Source organism: Aquarana catesbeiana, linkage group LG12 (genome assembly GCF_042186555.1).
Source record: "Aquarana catesbeiana isolate 2022-GZ linkage group LG12, ASM4218655v1, whole genome shotgun sequence".
Lineage (NCBI taxonomy): Eukaryota > Metazoa > Chordata > Amphibia > Anura > Ranidae > Aquarana > Aquarana catesbeiana.
The window spans coordinates 90,875,965-90,898,147 of NC_133335.1; the positions used below are offsets into that span (position 1 = coordinate 90,875,965).

General features: G+C 44.4%; 1 protein-coding gene across 1 annotated transcript in view; it reads left to right on the forward strand.

Annotated features, from left to right (window-relative positions):
* GAA (alpha glucosidase) overlaps nt 1–22,183 on the forward strand; it is a 140,175-nt gene that overhangs the window by 31,007 nt on the left and 86,985 nt on the right. Inside the window, exons 4-8 of the mRNA XM_073608206.1 lie at nt 204–369; nt 3,965–4,061; nt 14,987–15,106; nt 17,447–17,565; nt 19,167–19,298. Of these exons, the coding sequence (XP_073464307.1) occupies nt 204–369; nt 3,965–4,061; nt 14,987–15,106; nt 17,447–17,565; nt 19,167–19,298 (634 nt within the window). The remainder of the gene's footprint in view (nt 1–203; nt 370–3,964; nt 4,062–14,986; nt 15,107–17,446; nt 17,566–19,166; nt 19,299–22,183) is intronic.

Here is a 22,183-nt window from a genome sequence, read left to right on the forward strand (position 1 = left end):
GACTGGATAAAAGCTACAGAGCTGCTTTGGAAAGCTGTGTGTAATAAGAAAGTGATAAAATGATATAAAGATTTGTGGTGAACTAAGGGATGTTCTGAGAAACATTGTGGCAATTTTTATTCGATTACATTAGCAACTGACTATGTGATTATACTTCTAGGATGGTGCTGTTCTTTTATCTTTGCTTTCTGCTATTTTTCCAGGATTAACACTGCCTTGGCTCCATTATTATTTGCAGACCAGTTCCTACAGATCTCCACAGCTCTGCCTTCTGAGTACTTATATGGTTTGGGGGAACATCTCACTTCCCTCAATTTAAACACCACCTGGTCCCGCCTCACATTTTGGAACAGAGATATTTCACCTGAGGTAAGAGTAATGGAACAGTTTATTGAAGTAGAATAGAAACTCAGGGGTTTTGTGTCTACAACTATGTATATTGTAAAAATTGTAAGCCTACACTTAGGATTCAATTGTTTATATAAAAGGTAAAAAAGTTTGCTTTATATCTTTGGAGCAGAGCAGAGACTTCTTTAAAACTAAAGGTATCATTCCATCACAGCACCAAAAAAGGGAGATTTTCTTCATTTTAGGCTAGTGGGTGGAACAACGCAAATAATTTCTTTAGATCTGTGACCAACCAGTTGAATTTAGCTTCTGTTATTTGATTCCATGTAAGCTGTGTTGTGGCTGTGTTCATTCACACATCTTATAAAGTATGTAACATTCCCTGTTCTGGTTTGAGAGCTTTGGATCCAAAAATAATACATTTATTACAGTTTGCTTACAAAACGATCAAAGCCAGAGAGTTAGTGCAGATGACTTATATCTAAGATTCTACTGCGCTTATTCCTGCAAATTATAATGTATCTACCATCAGTGGGCAAAGGTCCAGAAAATGCTGCAGTGATATCAAGAACATACAGATTCTCAGTCAACTGAAACACAGCCGAAGAGTCCAGTTTTTCAGCATGGACATAGCTCCTCCTGCTAAAAAACAGTTCCGACAGTCTGTTTAGGAGAAGTAAAGTAAAATGCATATCATTCTGTCCATTGAGATAAAGTTTCCTCTTCTCCAAATTCAATGGATTCCTGATTGACGGCTCTGGAGAACGGTACACGGCACATGGCTTTGTGAAGAGCAGCATCTTCCTGCTAAATGGATGTGTGAGTCTGGAGAAGTGAAGGGGGTCCTCTGTTTGTTGGGAAAGCTGTGTGTCCCTTTTAAATGCTGGGTCTTATCTTTGTTTGACAAGGTGTTTCAGGTGGTTGATGCAACATTCTCTTAGGATTTTAAACACGAGCTGAAGATATATCTTAGTTTTCATTAAGTTTGGCCCCTTGAGGATGTCTCCTATGACGAAATACACTGGGGAGGAGTCTGTGGATGTAGCAGGGATTTGTTTTTGCTGTGTCTCTGTTAAGTTTATTCAATTTGAGTACCTTTCTTTATATAATAAAACACATTTATTGGCTTTACACTATAGAGCTTTGTGTCTGTTTTTACATTTGAATGATGGCATATGTTGAGCGGCTATAATTGGACCCTGCGGGTTGCCTTGGTGATTCCGGCAAGATTATTACAAAGGCTCTTTGGTGTTCATGAGCGCTGTAGACCTCTTAAAACATGGGGTATTAGTAGTGGTGGAATTTACGGGGGACTCACAGGTGTCACCCGGACATCATTTATGAATCATAGTGAACTTACCACTTTATGTATGTAGCATTACCCCCGAAGGAGCCACTTGAGTATATTTGGTTCTGTACTGTGTCTTTCAACCCCAAGAACAGTCTCAGTCCCTCTGGCACACCTGACAATAATGTTAGTGCAAACACCACCAATGAAAGACACATGTTATAGTAAAACACAGAAATAGTCTTTACTGTGAAATTTCTATAGAATGGGAACAAACAACAGCAGTATATCTGAGCAATAGGCAAATATATCTCAAGTAAATTAACCGTGTAATAAGGACTCAAATCAGGAGCAATAATAACTCAATGGCATTGTATGGCTGCTTTGAGGGGACTCCTCAAGGCGAATAACTCAGAGAGCAGAGCCAAACAGTTTAACAATTGACAGATCACAAAATAGCAGACACTGTAACGGATTGGTCACCACTCTACTTAAATTGGGCTCTATGAGTCCAGGCAGAAGCAGAGCAGAGGAATGACCCTTTCTTATTTCAGACCTCTCCCTTCTGTCCCCTGACACCACAGGCACAGAAAAACGTAAAACACTACACCTAGTTTAGCGGTCAATAGAGTAACTTTCAAGTTTAGATTACCCCGCTCATACACTATATATACTAAGCCCTGGGTATGTGTGTGTGCCCGTATGTGCGCCAGTAACTTTAGTCCCTTGGAAGAAAAAGGCCTTAAAGTGATTGTAAAAAAAAAATAACAAACATATCATACTTACCTCCACTGTGCAGCTCGTTTTGCACAGAGTGGCCCCGAACCTGCTCTTCTGGGGTCCCCCGGTGGCTCTCGCGGCTCCTCCCCACATCTGATAACCCCTTGGAGAAGCGCTTCCCTGAGGGGGTTACCTTGCAGGTGCGCTCCCGATTCCAGCATTCGGCGTCCATAGAGGCCGAATGCAGGGCTCGGCCCTGCCCCCCATTGCTCGCGCCATTTGATATGATTGACAGTAGCGGGAGCTAATGGCTGTGCTGCTATCAATCTATCCAATCAAGAGCCGAGAACCCCGGGCAGAGAGACAGTGCGTCCCCGCTGGGTCAAGTTAGAGGGTTCAGGTAAGTAAAACGGGGGGGGCGGCTTGGGGGGGGGGGCAGTCACTGACAGGTGTTTTATCACCTTAATGCATAGGATGCATTAAGGTGAAAAAACACAAAGGTTTACAACCGCTTTAAATCTTCAGTTAGCCACTTTAGTTGGTGGACTTCAGAATCCTGTTCAGTAGGAGTGATGAAAAGTGTACTGTGTAATTCCTGGAGCAGAAAGAACACTTTTACTGCCTGGTAGAGGATGAGTGCAACACAGTGTTTTATTAGTGTAGGTAACCACAGGCAACATTGTCTACATGCAGTGTCTCTGTATCTCTGTAAAATGGGCAAGTGCCCGCTCATCAATCCTTCGATCAAGGCCCAAGCAAAGTGTTCTGGATCAGGTAGGTTCTTCAGGTAGCCCGATTGGCTACCTCACAACTGTAATGCTTCACACTGTCTGTACAGGTGCACCTGAAGAATGCACCTGGTATCCCCCTCTTAGGCAGGATATCCCCGACCGGCCGTGGATCTGTGGGAGGAATGGCACATTGACCCAGGAGGCAACACCTCTTGCCTTGTGGCGTCTGCCCAGCTCCAAGGCAGCCTCTGGGTCCCCTTTTCTTCTCTGCCCCCAGAGCATGCTGGGATGTGTAGTCCTCTTCCCATAGAAGGCTATGGGGACATTTGTGTTGGGGACTACATGTCCCACAATTCTCTCCTGCAGCAGCTCTGGCTGATGAGTGGCTCCTTGTCCCCCTGCCAATGAGAAAGGAGGGGAGGGAGCAAGGAGGGCGGCTGCCTCTGTGAGCGCCGCTTGCACACAGTGTAAATGTGAGGAGAAAGGGGGAGAATTCCCCCACAGGAGCTGACAGGCATGCTCTCCCTTGTGAGAGCCGATCAGTGCCTGTTGTAATTCCGGCAGCGTCTGCCGGGAAGTGCGGGGCTGTGGAGAACAAACTACACTACACTGCTTTTTGCACATTATGGTCATCACGCATAGTTTATAGTTTATATTTGTTTACCTCAATGAATTTTGCAGATATATCATAGTTTTCATTAATTTGTGCAGGGCATTTATGAATCTTAACGTTATAAAAAAGCCAGAATTTAATGTTTTGTTTCATTGGCTGATCTCAGATTACTGTTGAGATCGGCCAACAGAATGGCACTTATTATAATAAACTATTAGTTCTTTACCTGCTGCTGATATATCAAATTTCTTTTTGTATTTCTAGAAAGATACAAACCTCTATGGCTCGCATCCATTTTACTTGGCCTTGGAAAAAGATGGTTCTGCTCATGGGGTTTTTCTACTTAACAGCAATGCCATGGGTTAGTATTATTTGGGCTAAATTATGTAAATGTCTCCAGTGCCATAGATATCCTCTTCAGCACTTAGACCTGGTTCACACTGCTGCGATACAAACTTAAAAGCGATTTTCTTCAGTGCCATTATGTAGTGCGACTGCATATTCTATGGGGTCAAATCGCACTGTAAATCACATCAAAGTAGTGCAGGAACCTTTTCTAAAGTCACACTGTGCTAAGTTGCATTGATAAGAACAGGCACAATTGAATGTAATGTGTTTGTCATGAGACTCTATATGACTCAAGTCGCATTAGAAGTCGCACTATTGTGAACCAGGACTTAAAAGGGATCAATCAGCATGCAATATACAATGTTGCGGGTTTCCTCTCCCATTAGCTATATTGTAACAATTGATTTACAGCCCTCCATGCTGATTAACTCCAGTCCACTCTGAAAAGGCTGCTTGGACTAGGTTCACACTACTGCATGTTGGGAAAGCGCGCATTTTAGCAGACACGTGCCAGTGCCATGTGGTTTGGTGCAGCATGGTTTTTGGAAAAGGGTTAGATTGAGACTTCTTTTCCTCGTTTCTCATGTATAAGGTAGCCTTTTGAAATGAAAAGACTGCTCTACATGTGATACGTAGAAACCTCTGCATGTTTGGTCACACCTGTATGTTGTGAGGCTACTTTAGTCTTTACTTGCAGGTAAAGCCAGTCTCATGCTGCATTCAAAAATCAACAATCAGCCCAATCCACAGGACATTTTTAAAACATACAGCACCAGTTCTGTTGCTCTTTCTTCTCCTGCTTTATTGCACAGTGCTCATAGTAGTGGTGTCTCCCTCCTAACTGCTTCCAGGTCTGCAGGTCACTCAGTCACCGCTTTCTCCAGGAGATCAGCTCCTGCCACTGCAGAGACCCCGTCCTCTGTCTTCACACAGTGCTATCTGCTTTTAATTCCTCTATCACTTGAACCAGGATTTCAATCTCTTCAGTCAAGTGCTACAAAAAAATAAAGAAAAATGCCTCTCTCCTTGTGCAGTGTTTTAAAAAAAGCACAATCCTTTTATTAAAAACGTGCTCATAGTCGTGACTGTCAGCAAATCACATTACCTTTCCGCTGCTTCTCAGAACTGAAGTGTCATTTGTGGCGCATGGTATTGTTGGCTTGTACCAAATGCTGCGGATGACTTCTCATCCGATTGAAGCTGGATAGTTTCACTTTAAAAGCCCAATATAACTTTAAAAGACCTTTTAAAAAACCTTTTTAAAGCAATATCATAGATAGACCAATCCTTAAAGGGGTTGTAAACCCTCGTTTTTAAAAAAATAACAAACACGTCATACTTACCTCCACTGTGCAGTTCGCTTTGCACAGAGTGGCCCCAGTCCTCCTCTTCTGGGGTCCCTCAGTGGCGCTGGTGGCTCCTCCCCGCATTGAGTGTCCACATTGGAGAAGGCTCTCCTAAAGTGGACACCTGTGCGGGCGCGCTTCCGAGTCCTGCATCTGTGTCCATTCACACAGAATGCAGGACTCGGCCCTACCCTCCGGCGCCGTGTCATTGGATTTGATTGACAGCAGCGGGAGCCAATGGCTGCGCTGCTATCAATCTATCCAATCAGGACACGAGACACCAGCTAGAGCTGGTGTACTCATTCCTGGCCAGAGGATGTCAGCGTTCAGGTAAGTAAAACGGGGGGGCTGCAGCATGGGTGGTTGCAACACGAAAGAAGGTTTTGTACCTTAATGCATAGAATGCATTAAGGTGAAAAACCAAGAGGGTTTATAATCCCTTTAACATGTTTCAAGCGTGTTCTGCGCTCGTCTTACGGTTTCAGGTCTACGGGTTCCTAACCCCACTACTTCTAGTGTGTGTGTATATGTGTGTATGTATGTGTGTGTATATATATATATATATATATATATATATATATATATATATATATATATATATACATACACACACACACAGTATCTCACAAAAGTGAGTACACCCCTCACATTTTTGTAAATATTTTATTATATCTTTTCATGTGATAACACTGAAGAAATGACACTTTGCTACAATATAAAGTAGTGAGTGTACAGCTTGTATAACAGTGTAAATTTGCTGTCCCCTCAAAATAACTCAACACACAGCTAGAGGTCGACAGATATATTGGCTGATATTTGCCCATTTTTGATAAATCGGCATCGGCCGCTTGTTATCAAAATTAGGCCGATATTTAACACTGACCGCCGTTCCTCCTCCCTTCTCCACACTCAGCGCGGCACTTGATGCTCGCCAGAGCCGCTGAGTTTGTGAGACTGACACGTAACACAGAGGAGAGAGAGAGGGATCTGTCAGAATTGAGGTTGATGTCGGGGGTGGGCGGGACCCGGACGCAATCAAACACTAGCCAATGGGATGGGATCTGGGCGGGCCTCTACGTGTATGTGGCCCGCCCCTTTTCTTAAGCAGCCCAATCATTGGCTGCTGTTTGATAGCTGCTGGGTCCCACCCACCCGGGCTGGGTCCCGGGTTCCGCCCACCCCAACATTAATCTCAATTCTGACATCTCCTCTCTGTTGTCAGTTTCACACACAGTTACTCGGCTCAGTGTGAAACCTGCCAGTGCCACCTACCAGTGCCAATCAGTGCCACCTGCCAGTGCCAACCAGTGCCTGCCAGTGCCACCGCCAATCAGTGCCACCTGCCATTGCCAACCAGTGCCTGTCAGTGCCACCGCCAATCAGTGCCACCTGCCAGTGCCAACCAGTGCCACCTCCAACCAGTGCCACACCAATCAGTGCCACCTGCCAGTGCCACGCCAATCAGTGCCACCTGCCAGTGCCACGCCAATCAGTGCCACCTGCCAGTGCCGATAGTGCCACCTGCCAGTTCCAAACCAGTGCCACCTGCCAATGCCTGCCAGTGCCAACCAGTGCCACCTTCAAGTGCCACTGCAAATCAGTGCCACCTGCCAATCAGTGCCATGTGCCAGTGCCACCTGCCAGTGCCAACCAGTGCCACCTGCCAGTGCCAACCACTGCCATGTCAGTTCCAAACCAGTGCCACCTTCCAGTGCCAACCAGTGCCACTGCCAATCAGTGCCACCTGCCAGTGCCAGTAGTGCCACCTGCCAGTTCCAAACCAGTGCTACCTGCCAATGCCTGCCAGTGCCAACCAATGCCACCTTCCAGTGCCACTGCCAATCAGTGCCAACCAGTGCCACTGCCAATCAGTGCCACCTGCTAATCAGTGCCAGTGCCACCTGCCAATGCCAACCAGTGCCATGTCAGTTCCAAACCAGTGCCACCTGCCTAAGCCAACCAGTGCCACCTGCCACAGCCAGTGTCATCTGTACTGAGGACATCAAGTGTGTGGTAGAGTGACAGGAGCAAGCAGGGAGGAGTGGAGTGGGTGAGTTGTTTTTTTTTTCTAATCGGCCTAAAATATCGGCCATAAAAATCGGCATCATATATCGGCCATCGCCCGACCTAATTTCTAAATATCGGTATGGCCATCGGCCAGAGAAAAACCCATATCCGTCGACCTCTACACACAGCCATTAATGTCTAAACCGCTGGCAACAAAAGTGAGTACACCCCTAAGTGAAGGCCCAAATTGGGCCCAATCAGCCATTTTCCCTCCCCGGTGTCATGTGACTCATTAGTGTTACAAGGTCTCAGGTGCAATTGGGGAGCAGGTGTGTTAAATTTGGTGTTATCGCTCTCACTCTCTCATACTGGTCACTTGAAGTTCAACATGGCACCTCATGGCAAAGAACTCTCTGAGGATCTGAAAAAAAGAATTGTTGCTGTACATAAAGATGGCCTAGGCTATCAATAAGAAGATTGCCTAGACCCTGAAACTGACCTGCAGCACAGTGGCCAAGACCTTACAGCAGTTTAACAGGATAGGTTTCACTCAGAACAGGCATCACCATGGTCAACCAAAGAAGTTAAGTGCACGTGCTCAGCGTCATATCCAGATGTTGTCTTTGGAAAATAGACGTATGAGTGCTGCCAGCATTGCTGCAGAGGTTGAAGGGGGGGGGGTGTCAGCCTTTCAGTGCTCAGACCAATATGCCGCACACTGCATCAAATTGGTCTGCATGGCTGTCGTCCCAGAAGAAAGCCTCTTCTAAAGATGATGCACAAGAAAGCCCGCAAACCGTTTGCTGCAGACTAGGGACATGGTTTACTGGAACCTGGTCCTGTGGTCTGATGAGACCAAGATAAACTTATTTGGTTCAGATGATGTGAAGTGTGTGTGGCGGCAACCAGGTGAGGAGTACAAAGACAAGTGTGTCTTGCCTGCAGTCAAGCATGGGGGCAGGAGTGTTATGGTCCGGAGCTGCATGAGTGCTACCGGCACTGGGGAGCTACAGTTCATTGAGAAAACCATGAATGCCAACATGTATTGTGACATACTGAAGCAGAGCATGATCCCCTCCCTTCAGAGACTGGGCCGCAGGGCAGTATTCCAACATAAGGACCCCAAACACACCTTCAAGATGACCACTGTCTTGCTAAAGAAGCAGAGGGTAAAGGTGATGGATTGGCCAAGCATGTCTCCAGACCTTAACCTTTTGAGCATCTGTGGGGCATCTTCAAACAGAAGGTGGAGGAGCGCAAGGTCTCTAACATCCACCAGCTCTGTATGTCATCATGGAGGAGTGGAAGAGGACTCCAGTGGCAACCTGTGAAGCTCTGGTGAACTCCATGCCCAAGTGGGTTAAGGCAGTGCTGGAAAATAATGGTGGCCACACAAAATATTGATAATTTGGGCCCAATTTGGACATTTTCACTTAGGGGTGTACTCACTTTTGTTGTCAGCGGTTTAGACATTAATGGCTGTGTGTTAAGTTATTCTGAGAGGGCAGCAAATTTACACTGTTATACAAGCTGTACACCCACTACTTTACATTGTAGCAAAGTGTCATTTCTTCAGTGTTGTCACATGAAAAGATATAATAAAATATTTACAAAAATGTGAGGGGTGTACTCACTTTTGTGAGATACTGTATATCCACAGGGCCCTCTCCCTTTCACAAGAAGCAATAAGATCAAATTCAATATTTAGACCCTTGGGGTGGAGGGAATGCATCTTATCGTTTCATTGTCCCTCTTGCTCTCACAGTGCTAAACCCTAATCAGCCCTCAATACACTCTTTTTCCTCTTCTCCCCGTAAATTGGTTGTAAAGACAGAAGTTTTTTTTATCTTAATGCATTCTATGCATTAAGTTAAAAAGCCTTCTTTGTGCAGCAGCCCCCCTAATACTTACCTGAGGTCCCTCTCTGTCCAGCGATGTCCACGCGTGTCTCAGTCATCCGAGATTCTCCCTCCTGATTGGTTGAGACACAGTAGCGGCGCCTTTGGCTGCTGTCAACCAAAGTTAGCTAGCCAATCAGGGGAGAGAGTGGGCAGGGCTGGGTCGGGGCTCCATGTCTGAATGGACACAAGGAGCTGTGACGCGGCTCAGGTGCCCCCATAGCACGCTGCTTGCTGTGGGGACCCGAGAAGAGGAGGATCCGGGCTGCTCTGTGCAAATCCACTGCAACAGAGCAGATAAGTATAAAATGTTTGTTATTTTTATAGGGAAAAAAATAAAATGAGTCTTTACAACCCCTTTAAGCCGGCCATAAGGATCAAATTATGGGCAGGCTGTATGTACCCAACTTGACCGATGGCAACTTGGGTAAAACCAGCCTGTCAGATTTTTGCATGCGATTATTGCTGGCGGCTAATCACTTTGTGCTCTTTCGGCCAGGACAGCTCCCCCTGCCCCCCCCCCCGCCGGGAGAACACAGTGGCTCAGCGGAAGGGATTCCTGACTGAACACTGACTGGTTTTCTTTCCTGTGGTTGCAGGAAAAAAAATCAATCCATCTGTGGCCGACTTTAGTTATTATTCTCCTGCTTTATTTATTTATTTATTTATTTATTTATTTATTTATTTTTTCATTTTTGTTGTCTCAACCATTAATATTTAAACTTTTTTTTCTAATTTGTTTTTGTTCATTTATTTTTTAGTGCCACTTAAAATAAAATTATCAAAGATTTGACTCCCGCGCTTATGGTACAAATGAAAATTAAATGTAAAATATATATGAAGAGCTGCAGCCTCTATCAATAAATTTACCCTAAGGTAAATCTAGAAAAAATGTGAAAAAAGGGAAGGATAGATATGGCGCTGCTCTTTTTAAGAGGTAATCTGCAACCTCTTAATACTTTATACCACGGGTGCATTTAATGCAAAAAGTGACAAGGTGCAGAAAATAAAAAATGTAAAGGATAGCCGGGAGAGAGACTTTTGGAGGGGACTGTATGCTAGCCTCTTGCCGATCGATCATGGGCCCTTGTATTTGGGGGAACAGTGCTCTTTGTGAGCTGTCAGTTACTGGGACACTCCAAACCAGCCTGCAGGAGAGCCACGCTGAAAGACTTACTTGAGAGCCGTGGAGGGAATGGTGGGATCATGCTTCCTTGCCGTGAACACATCCAAACCATCACCTGGATCCAAGGTAGCAGGATAGCAGGAGAGGAGAAATACCAGCCACCATGGATGAGGAATTCAGAAGGAGGTTGCGAGAGAAGCAGATACAGCACAGAGGACCAGTATCAGAGCAGGTCCTGCTAGGATGGTTTGATTCTATCCGCTGCGAACTCTGAAAGGAAGCGCTAGCCCGTGAGCAGCGAAACCAGGGAAAAGTTCTCCCCTCCATCCATGTAAGGTACTGGTCGCAGTATGAAGTACGATTGCTGTTATTGGGGGAACAGCCGAACCAGGAGTGGACAGCTGAGTTATAAGCAGGCTGATCCGGGCAGAAATGCGGTTGGACGAGAGCTACAGAGCCCTTCAGTGGTATGTAGCCCAAGTGTGCTCGTGGACAGCGGATTACAGCCCCACGGAAGGCTTTGACTATGATGGCCTGGGATTGTTGTACTGGAGGCTGTCCAGGGACCCTGACTTTGGGAGTGATCGGGAGTGGCGCTTGGAGGAAATAATGGAGCACAGAGAGCGGAGACTGAATGTCTCAGAAGTGCACTGGGCACAGGAAGATTTGGAGTTTCTGGCCATTCAGGAATGGGAGCTGGAGATCGCCTACAAACAGCTGTTAGACTCTGCTCAGCAGCAGGGTGGTGCTCCCTTTGCCTGGGACTATCAGGAAATACCAGTTGACAACTCTGAAATCCTGGCTGAAGAGTTGACAATGTGGCAGAGTAACGGTGTGCTTTGCCAACCTGCACCCGCAGCTATGGAGGCGGAGGTCTTATGGCGGATGCAGCAAGTGCTGACTGACCTTGATGAACCTGTTTCTGCATTGGATGATCTTGGATGGAGGAATGTGCCTGTCCAGAAGAATGCCAGAGAATCGGCAGTGGAAAATCTGAAGATTGCCGTCCCCAAACCTGAAGTGCTGACAACAGGGCAGAGCTCTGCTAACCTCTGCCCAGCACTGATAGCATCTTCTGGGTTCCACGGAGAGGTGATGGTGAACCTTTATCCCCAGACACCAGTTGCAGATACAGGGGATTTGATAGACTTTTCTGCTGAGGAAGAACAACCTGGTGAGCCTCCAGCAGAAGAAGAGCTGTTATTAGGGCCAAACTTCACTGTGCTCTGCCCAGCACTGATAGCATCTTCTGGGTTCCACGGAGAGGAGATGGTGAACCTTTATCCCCAGAAATCAGTTGCAGAGACAGGGGATTTGATAGACGTTTCTGCTGAGGAAGAACAACCTGGTGAGCCTCCAGCAGAAGAAGAGCTGTTATTAGGGCCAAACTTCACTGTGCTCTGCCCAGCACCAACAGAAGTATCTGTGAAGTCACAAGGAACTTCCCCAGCTGAAGAGCTGGCAACCGGACAGAGGGTCCAAGATCTCTGTCCTACACCTGCATTGGTTTCGGAGGCTCAGGGTGAGAAGGAGGTGGTCACTTCCCAGCAGCAGGTCAGGATACAGGGGGAGAAGGGAGAGGAGGTGTTCGTCGTCCCTCCCCAAAAGTTAGCCGGAGCAGATGGTGTGGGGTTTCCAGCAGAAGGGCTGGCAACAGGGCCGAGTACTGCTGGCCTCTGCCCTCAACTTACAGAGGATGGATTTCCTGTGAAGGTGGAAGGGAATTCAGTCTCCACCTATATACCCCAGAGATGCTGAGCAGTGGGCCCAGATCCCCAACAGCATGACGGAGTGAGCCCAGACACCCTGTCTTCTCTCCAGCGGCAGAAAGGACTCCAGGGGGAAGGGCCAGTCCAGGCCTCTCCCCAGCGGCAGATATGTTCTCTGAGAGAGGCAGAGGTTGGCTGGGTGAGTAATGCTTTGTTTGGAACAATTTTTTTGGGGTACTGTGTGGGTACAGGCATTAGAGGACTGGAACTACTGGCTAACTTCGGAGTCAACCCGTCTGGGGTGTCCTCCTGTGTTAGTCTCCTGCCGAAACGGGAGAAATGTGACAGACCTAGCCGGGAGAGAGACTTTTGGAGGGGACTGTATGCTAGCCTCCTGCCGATCGATCATGGGCCCTTGCATTTGGGGGAACGGTGCTCTTTGTGAGCTGCATGCCTGGGGACCCTTGAGGTGGTATTACTGCGGATTCGGGTCCTGGTCCCCCAGGACACACAGACTCTGGGGACCCTGGATTTGCCATATTGGAATAGTGACTGATTCATACCGTTGGGACTCCTACTGTTAAATGCTAATGTCATCAATTCCAGCTACCTGCCTGTTGTCTGCTAAAATGTGTATTGTAAATAAGTCTCTAGTATGGGATCTAAGAGTCATTAGATCCCCATTGTTGTTTGTGTTTAATTAACTCTGCTATTGTAATAATGTTGATTGGATTTTCTGAACTACAAGACGGCCAGTCTGGCCTAAAGGTCATGTCTGAGTCATCTAGGCTGTCTAAAGGGATTAGTTAATTAGCTCATGTTAATTAGGTTACAGGTGTATTGTTAGAGTAATATGAGTCGGTATGAGTATGCACCTCCACTTTTAGTGTATAAAAGAGCCTGTATATTGCAATAAAAGAGATTCCTGTTTGAACTTACATACAGCCTGCCTGGTGTTTGTTCTGAGCTATCACAACTGGGTTAGAACGCCACATAGCTGAAGTTCTAATCCCAGAGCATTTGATGACCGAACCATCAGACGTTGCAATCTGATTCAATAGCTGCAGAGGAGTGTCGGGAGAGTGGAACCGAGCGAGCAAGGGGCTCGTTACAATATCCTACTGTGTAAACTTCCTGATAGCTTCTAATGCCCCGTACACACGGTCGGACTTTGTTCGGACATTCCGACAACAAAATCCTAGGATTTTTTCCGACGGATGTTGGCTCAAACTTGTCTTGCATACACATGGTCACACAAAGTTGTCCTAAAATCCGATCGTTCTAAACGCGGTGACGTAAAACACGTACGTCGGGACTATAAACGGGGCAGTGGCCAGTAGCTTTCATCTCTTTGTTTATTCTGAGCATGCGTGGCACTTTGTCCGTCGGATTTGTGTACACACGATCGGAATTTCCGTCAACTGATTATGTTGTCGGAAAATTTTATAGCCTGCTCTCAAACTTTGTGTCGGAAAATCCGATGGAAAATGTGTGATGGAGCCTACACACGGTCGGAATTTCCAACAACAAGGTCATATCACACATTTTCCGTCGGAAAATCCGACCGTGTGTACGGGACATAACAGTATGTATTATAAATAAGCAATGTGCATTCAAACAAAAATAAAATGACAAATAAAAAAACATGTAAAAAAGCACTAATTTTTCCTATGTGAAATCCACAATCCTGTGCAAAATCTGCAATTCAAAGTAACATTTCTGTGCCAATAAATACAACATATATGACTTGTATATAGTATTGCTGTGAAACTGAGCTCAGAAACATGCATATACCGTCCTTAAACCCTGGTGTATATAAAAAAAAAAAAAGTCCAATAATAAAGTGACAATGTGCTCCTTCAAATTGTTCTGTGCTTCTTAGAAAACAGTGCCCCATAAGAAATGCACTCACCGCTATTCTTCACCCCACAATTCACCCCACAAGGAGTTATTTCACTTTCACAGTATGAGCCACTGTGCAGCCTGTGGAGTAGGAAAACTTCCGTCCTGTATCCTCCAAGTGCCTCCTTGTCTGTGATGTAAGTGGTCTCCTTCCTGTTAACCTCTTAAATGTTGCCCACATGTAGAGAGGAAAGAAACACCAAAGTGTGATACCATACAAATTTCCAAATATTTATTAGTAATACTGATGGGTACATTTAATAAAAATCATTAAAGCTCCAGATGACGTCCCAGTGAGGAAACGCGTAAGACGGGACTAACAGCGTTATTGCATCATTTCCGGGTTCCGAGCCGTGGAGCGCAGAAACATTTTTTGCTTTAATGATTTTTATTAAATGTGAGTATCCATGTCCAGACACATTTTTGCTAGATACCGCATGCGATTCTGAAACTATCAATTCACTATACGGTTTTGCGGTATTTGCAGCAAAATGCTGAAAACGCTCTCTAAATACCGTATGAACAGGTGTTAAACTCTGTTCACTGAGGGAAATAAATAGTTAAATGCATGCAGTAATTGTCAAGGCATGCGGAATGTAAGGAATGTGTACTGGTTGTTAAGAAACAAGGCGTCCTTAACAACCAGTAACTGTCATGGTTGTTAAGGAGGGGGTCGCTGTCCTGTCCTTAACATCCAATGTGTTATCAGCGGTCAGTGAGATTCCCAGATGATAGCTTAATGTAAAAAAAAGAATTGCCTGCAGTGAAAAATTAAGAACCCCCCACCCCAATCAATACCAGTTTCTGAAAACCTAGCTGTGATTATACTGCTGTCTGCATGATTTGCTTATACTTCTAAGCACTTGATTCTTTTCTATATTTCTATTCTGTTGTTCGCTGATAATTGCTGAGACTATCAACTTACTGTTGCTCATATGTTTTGTTTGTAGATGTTCTGTTGCAGCCAGCTCCAGCCCTGACTTGGAGAACCACAGGAGGAATCTTAGACTTTTATGTCTTCTTGGGCCCGGATCCCAAGGCTGTAATACGACAGTATCAAGAAGTGATTGGTAAACATCAACAATTTTGTTTGTACATACTGTTCATTAATTTAGGCTGCATTCACACCTGAGCGTTTTCAGCTCGTAAAACGTGCGTAAAGCGCCAGAAAAAACGCCCAAAAAGCAAAATCCCATTAATTTCAATGACACCTGTTCACATCTGAGCGTTTTGTCACCTGAAGCAAAACGACTGAAGCTCAAAAAAGTACATGAGCTTTTTTTTAGGCAGATTACAGGCGTTTTTCTGCTTTTTACATTGATGATCCTTTGACCTGTACAAAATCGTGGCAAAAAATGTGGCAAAAAACGCATAAAAACTTGCGACTTTCTGCCTGAAAGAAAAAATACGCTCCGGTGTGAATGTAGGCTTACTATTGAATTGCATCCTATTGGAGAATTTATTGCAACCATCACACTTCACTTACTGTACCTTTTGAGTACATGTCCTTTAACCACTTACGGACCGCCCGCCGTCAAAATACGGTGGCACTTTGAAGAGGGGTATCGTTGTTATGGCAGCAGATAGCTGCCATAACCCCGGCATCCTCTTCTTCAGCGGGCGGTCCGCATTCAGATAAAAGTGGTCTCTGTGGCAGATTCACCGCAAGATCACTTTATCGGTGGGGGGGAGGGCCCGCCACGCTCCGGTGCCTTCCGCCGCTTACCGATGCAGCCGGCAATGGCGGAGTCGATTGGGTCCTCTTCTGTGTGTGGTATGGAGCTGACTGAGGGGAAGATGGCCTGGCTCCATACCACTGCAGGGCGGAAGCGATGTCAAAATGTCACTTCTGCCCATAGCTCTTAAAGAGACATTTTTTTTTTTTTTTAAAGGACTTTTTTTTTTTTTATTTAAGTGTAAATATGAGATCTGAGGTCTTTTTGACCCCAGATCTTATATTTAGGTAGTCCTGCCATGCTTTTTACTATTACAAGGGATGTTTACATCCCTTGTAATAGGAAAAGAAGTGACACAATTTTTTTAAAAAAGAACAGTGTAAAAAAAAAAAAAAAAAAAAAATAAAATAAATAAGAAAATAAATATTTTTTTTTTTTAACTCGCCCCGTCCGGCCGAACTCAAGTGCAGAAGCGAATGCATACGTGAGTAGCGCCCGCATATGAAAACGGTGTTCAAACAACACATGTGAGGTATCGTCGCGATCGTTAGAATGAGAGCAATAATTCTAGCCCTAGTCCTTCTCTGTAACTCAAAACATGCAACCTGTAGAATTTTTTAAAAGTTGCCTATGGAGATTTTTAGGGGAAAAAGTTTGTCGCCATTCCATGAGTAGGCGCAATTTTGAAGCGTGACATGTTGGGTAGCAATTTACTCAGCGTAACATCATATTTCCCTAAAAAAAAAAAATTAAGCTAACTTTACTGTTGTCTTATTTTTTAATTCAAAAAAGTGCATTTTTCCTAAAAAAAAAAAAAGTGCGCTCGTAAGACCGCTGTGCAAATACGGTGTGACAAAAAGTATTGCAACGACCGCCATTTTATTCTCTAGGGTGTTAGAAAAAAAAAAAATATATAATATAATATATATATAATGTTTGGGGGTTCTAAGCAATTTTCTAGCACAAAAAAAAAAAAAGATTTTAACTTGTAAAAAACAGGTTTGAAAAATAGGCCTGGTCTTAAAGTGGTTAATTCCCCATCCCGATTCCCGATTGCCTCCCTCTTTGTGTGACCTCACTTGCACAGGTGCTTGATGTGGCACATGCTTGCTGCAGCTCTATTCCTTCCTATGGGAAAGCCATAGTCAGAGCCACATTTGATTGGCATTTGATGTTACTCACAGCAGCCTCTAGGCAACTGTTTTTCCTTCTGAGAGTAACATCACGTAAAAAATCCTTTAGGCCCCTTTCACACTTGTACGACTTGCCCTGCGACTTGGGACTGCAAAGTCGCATGACAAGTCGTACCCCATAATTTTCAATGAGTGCCATTCATATCTGTGTGACCTCAATTTGCACCGTCTTCAAAGTAGTCCCTGTACTACTTTGGTCTGACTTTGATGCGAGTTGAAGTCCAAAGACCTCAAGTTTACACAGGCATTTCCTAAAATTGTGTCTAAATCGCTGTAAAATTGCGGCAAAATCGCATGACTTTCAAGTCGCGGTAGTGTGAAAGGGGCCTTGGTGAGCAACTAATGCACTATGCCTCAAGACCTCTTTTTAAGCTTCAAAGCAACATTTCTTATAATTATTAGCCTCTATGGGATAGTGTAACATTGTCAATTTTGTTTTGCTTTAATTTGAACTAAAACTGAAATTTGGAAAAGGTTGGTCTTTGGGGATATTAGTCTCTTACAACTGAACTATCATCTTTATTATCCATTTTCTGCACAGGACTTCCCTTCATGCCACCTTTTTGGGGACTTGGATTCCATATATGTCGCTGGGGATATTCAACTACTGAAATGACTCGGGAGGTGGTGAAAAACATGAGCACGGCCAATATGCCTTTGGTAAGAGGACAGAAAAACCTATACATTATTTCTTCTTAGGGTAAACATTCTAAATTCTTCATTCATAAATCTTAAAACTGAACTCAGAGCAATGCTGTATATACAGATGAAATGCATATACAAGAGTTGTACAAGAAGATTTGTATTTCCGTCCTTCCAATCCTGGTATATACACAACACTGCTATAGAACGTAGACCTGATTTTTCTCTGCTGTGGTTACGTAACAAATACAGGTCTTGTCCTTCCCCCAGCTGGTGATTGGGCAGTGAAAAAGAAGCAGCAAGCTGATGAGCTCATCTTTATGTCATTCTGCTTCCTTCTTCTAGCATGAGCAACACAGCACAGTTGATTGCAATGCTTCTCCTTTTCTCAGTCTGACCTAGGGCTGGGGAAAACATCGATTTGAATCTTGAATCAAGTTGAGAGGTCAAATCGATTCAAATTTTCAGTAAATCGTTTTGACACAGTGGCGGTCCTGAGGAGCTGCGGGCAGGAGTTTTTAGGTGAGGCCGTGGCTTCGGCCTAGTCCATGAGGCCGGACGCCGCGGACTAGGCCGAAAAACTTCTGCCCACAGCTCCTCAGGACTGGTCCGGTGTCCATCAAAAAAAAAAACTCGATTTGAATCGTGAATCAAGTTTTTTATTTTTTTTGCAGAAAATCGCCCAGGTCTAGTCTGACCTCTGCTGTACAGGGACCGCAAGAGGCTGAAAACAGGTCAACTTCATGTGCTTATACTGCTTGGGCTTAAAATAGTATATATGTAATTATATATTCATGAATACAGTGCTGTATTAATTTGGAGTTCAGCTTTAAGGAATACAACCTGATCTATTCTCTGCCCCCAACCTGTGATTGTACAGTAAAAGTGCTGAAAAATCTCTGTTCACTCTGCTTTTTCCTACTGTCAACATTTTCTTGCCAGCTCATGTGTTTTGCAGAACATGTGATTGGCCACTAGTTCTGCCTCTCCCAGTCTGTACAGTGGATTCCCGGGTCTTTTAATGGGTAAAACACAGGAAAAGGTGTACGTATTGCAGAGATGAACTGCACATTTTTTGTATGTTTGTTTTGATATACGCTTTAACGTGGGGATGAAATGTTCAGGAAAATGTTGATCCTTCTACACAAAGTTTTGATTTGAATGGACTGGAGAAAAGTATATTGTTGAGGTTTATGTACAATTTACTACATTATGCAGACAACCACTGTTGACCACCTCCTGAAAACACTAATGAATTATGTATACGAACACTGTTGACTGAATTCTGAAAACACTTGTCATGTCCATCTTATGGCCACATGGCTTTGACCTTAGTAACTGCATAATAGTTCTGAAATGGTGACTCACATTAAAGTCTGAACTCTTGATCTGCAAATTTGTTCCAAAAGTGTGCAAGTGCCAGGCAACTAGCACCTGTGTTGGAGCAGTGGCAGCTGACATATCTTGCATATGAGGAGGTTCTTTTAATGGCTGCCTTGAATGCTCTACCAGAGTAATGTCCAGAAAGTCAGGAAATAAAACAAATGGTGACCAAGAGAAGACAGTTTTTTAACCTATTCTGATGTGTAATCTTTTCACACCTATATGATGTTCCCCAGGATGTACAATGGAATGACATTGACTACATGGATGCATACAGAGATTTCACATATGACCAGACACGTTTTAAGAACTATGCAGAGATGGTCAAAGAATTCCATGAGCAAGGTCGTAAATACATCATGATTGTGGTAAGAAACGATGATAGAATCCAAATGTAGAGTATATAGGAAATACATTTAAAGTGTATCTATAGACAAAACATTTTGGAAACCGCGAGCAAGAAGTTCAAAATCTGTCAAGTGTTTTTGTTTGCTGTGTGTCCAAACTGTGTAGATTCACTCTCTTTGTTTGTCATGGTGACCAGTTTCAGAGGGACAGTTGAAGATGAAAAAAACCATATCTTAATTGTACTGTAGGGGACAGTAAGTGATAGACTATGGGTCAGATGATTGGACACAGGCAAAGGCTTTGTGGGGAATGCCCCCAGTGCTCCCTCATAAAACCACACCCACTCCAATTTTTTGCTAGTGTCCTTCAGTGATGGACCCCTTTTGATATGGAGAAGTCTTCTAAAGCATTCTTTTTAACTTTTCTTTGACTGACACTTTTATCAAGATCTGATTGCTCAGGGCTCAGGGCAGATTTTTGGATCCTTGACCCACCTGGGTTATCTTGTCGCTCTTCCCAAACATGCCAATAACTTCTCATATTGCATCCATTTCATGAGGGCCCCACAGAGAAACCACCTGCTTAACAATGGCAGAGACGAGGTACAAAGGAGCTGAGAAAAAAAAGACCTAATAGCACTCATGCTACAAATGGCACTGAGAAAGCCCTGTAAAACAATCAAGGCAATAGCTGATCTCCTGCACCAGAGCAAGGTTATATACTGACACAGCTTCCTTCCTCTAATTCTAGCTCCCTCTCAGGCACACAACAGACCGCCTATCTGACAAAGGCAGATTTTAAGGCAACTATGTCTGATTTAGTTGGAAACTTTTTGCCCTTCTAGAACCTTTGGTCTCTAGGGCACAAAAGTGCTCTTCTGCCTCTCCACCCCCTGAATCTATTCAGGAGTTTGACACTGAACTCCTTAACCTCTGAAGGTTCATAAAAAGGAAGGTTAATTAATACAGAAGAGGATCCTGCAGAGGAAATTTCACCTCCTGCATTTTATGAGTCACAGACTAAGGCTTCACACTATATGATTTCCACTTTGAGCTCACTAATTGCTGTGGTGCGTACTAGCACCCAGAATATCTATGGGTACAGAAAGGCTGGCAAAGTCCTTTCCCTTGCACAAATTAACTGTGCTTTACAGAGGCATTAGCCAAATCCTGAAAAGGTATTCCTTCCTCCAAAATTCTTTGCTGAGGTATGTCTTATGGACAAGGAATTTATGAAAAAAATGGCCCGTCCCAGTACTGGATTTTGCCATTTCTGTTCTCAACAAGCATTTCATTGTTTCTGTTGAGGATGCTCCCTCCTATAAGGATTGGGTTGATAGACATTCAAAGCCCTATTTAAGGCAACCTTTGCTGGTGCTGCCTTTCAACTGACGATTGTGGTCGTGTCGGTTTGTCAGACTGTTGCTAAGTGTATTTGGCAAATGAATGATCCTGCCTTTGACCCTGGACTCCTGGAACATTTACAGGTCATGCCTTTGTAGTTGTTGTTTTGTGTTGATCCCCCTAGAGCAGGGGTGTCAAACTGGTTGCCCTCCAGCTGTTGTGCAACTACAAGCCCCATCATGTCTCTGCCTGTGGGAGTCATGCTTGTAATGATCAGCCTTGCAATGCCTCATGGGACTTGTAATTTTGCAACAGCTGGAGGGCTGCCAGTTTGACACCTGTGTCCTAGAGAATGGAAATCGCTAGGTCTCTAGGATAACACTGTTCTCTGTACACATGCACAGAGTACTGTGTTTAGAGGCTTGATCTGCTAAGACTGTTTGGCGAATCCTTTAATACATTTATTAAAGAACTTACTGGGAGGAAAGTATTTATATCCCACAAAAATCCAAAGCCTTTGAATACTACCAATACCTCTTCCAACTGAAAGGGGTTTTTCAAAAGTGAGTTTTGGTCCATCCTTTTGTTGCAAGCCCTGGACCTATAAGCCCTCCAAGCCTACCCATAAACCCTCCTCACAATGAAGGGGTGCCCTCACTCTCTAGAGTGGAAGGACATCTGTTCGCCATTGTGCCAGTTTGGATCAGAGACACCCAGGACCTCTATGTCCAGTGTGTAATAATTTTTTTAAGGGGCTACAGTATAGAATTTCTATCTCTGCCCTCTCCTCAATTCCTACTCTCCAATCTACCAGCTTCACCTCAAAGACAGGCAGATTTGTGCGCTATCATAAACCTACTTCAGGCTCAAGAAGTGGTAATGAAAGTTCTTGCAGTGGAAAGGTTCAAACACTTTTACTCAGACCTATTCAGACATTCTCCCCATTTTGGACCTAATATCTCTAAACCGATTTTTGTGTGTACCTATATATCGTATAATCTACAAGATCTGTCATTGCACTCAGAACAAGGGAACTTCTGGTATCAGTGGACATCTGAGATTCCTGTCTTAACATTATTATCTTTCCTGCACACCAACAGTTTCTAGGCTTTGCTGTGGGGATTGAAAATTTCTATGTCTCCCTACCATTCCAGCTCTCCTCTGCACCAAGAGTCTTCACAAAGGTGCTTGCTTCCCTCCTGACCCTGTGCAGATCTCAAGGCATCCAGATCCCACAGCCATGGACCTGTCTTCCAACATCCAAAAAACAATCCAGTTCCTTTAAACTTTTGGGTGGCTGATAAACTTCAAGAAGTCTGCTTTGCAGCCTTCCTGTCACCTGGAAAACTTGAAGCTGATCCTGGACATGGCCCAAGCAAAAATTCTCCTTCTCCAGGAAACTATTGTTTCTTTGAGATCCAACCAGGCATCCCAACTTGCTTCTGCATGAGGGTTCTGGCCTCATGGTGGCATCTTTTGCCGTTCCCTTTGCTCAGTTTCACTCAAGATCTTTGCAGCTCAACTTTCTCATGATGTGGGACAGGCAGATCCCTTCCCACTAC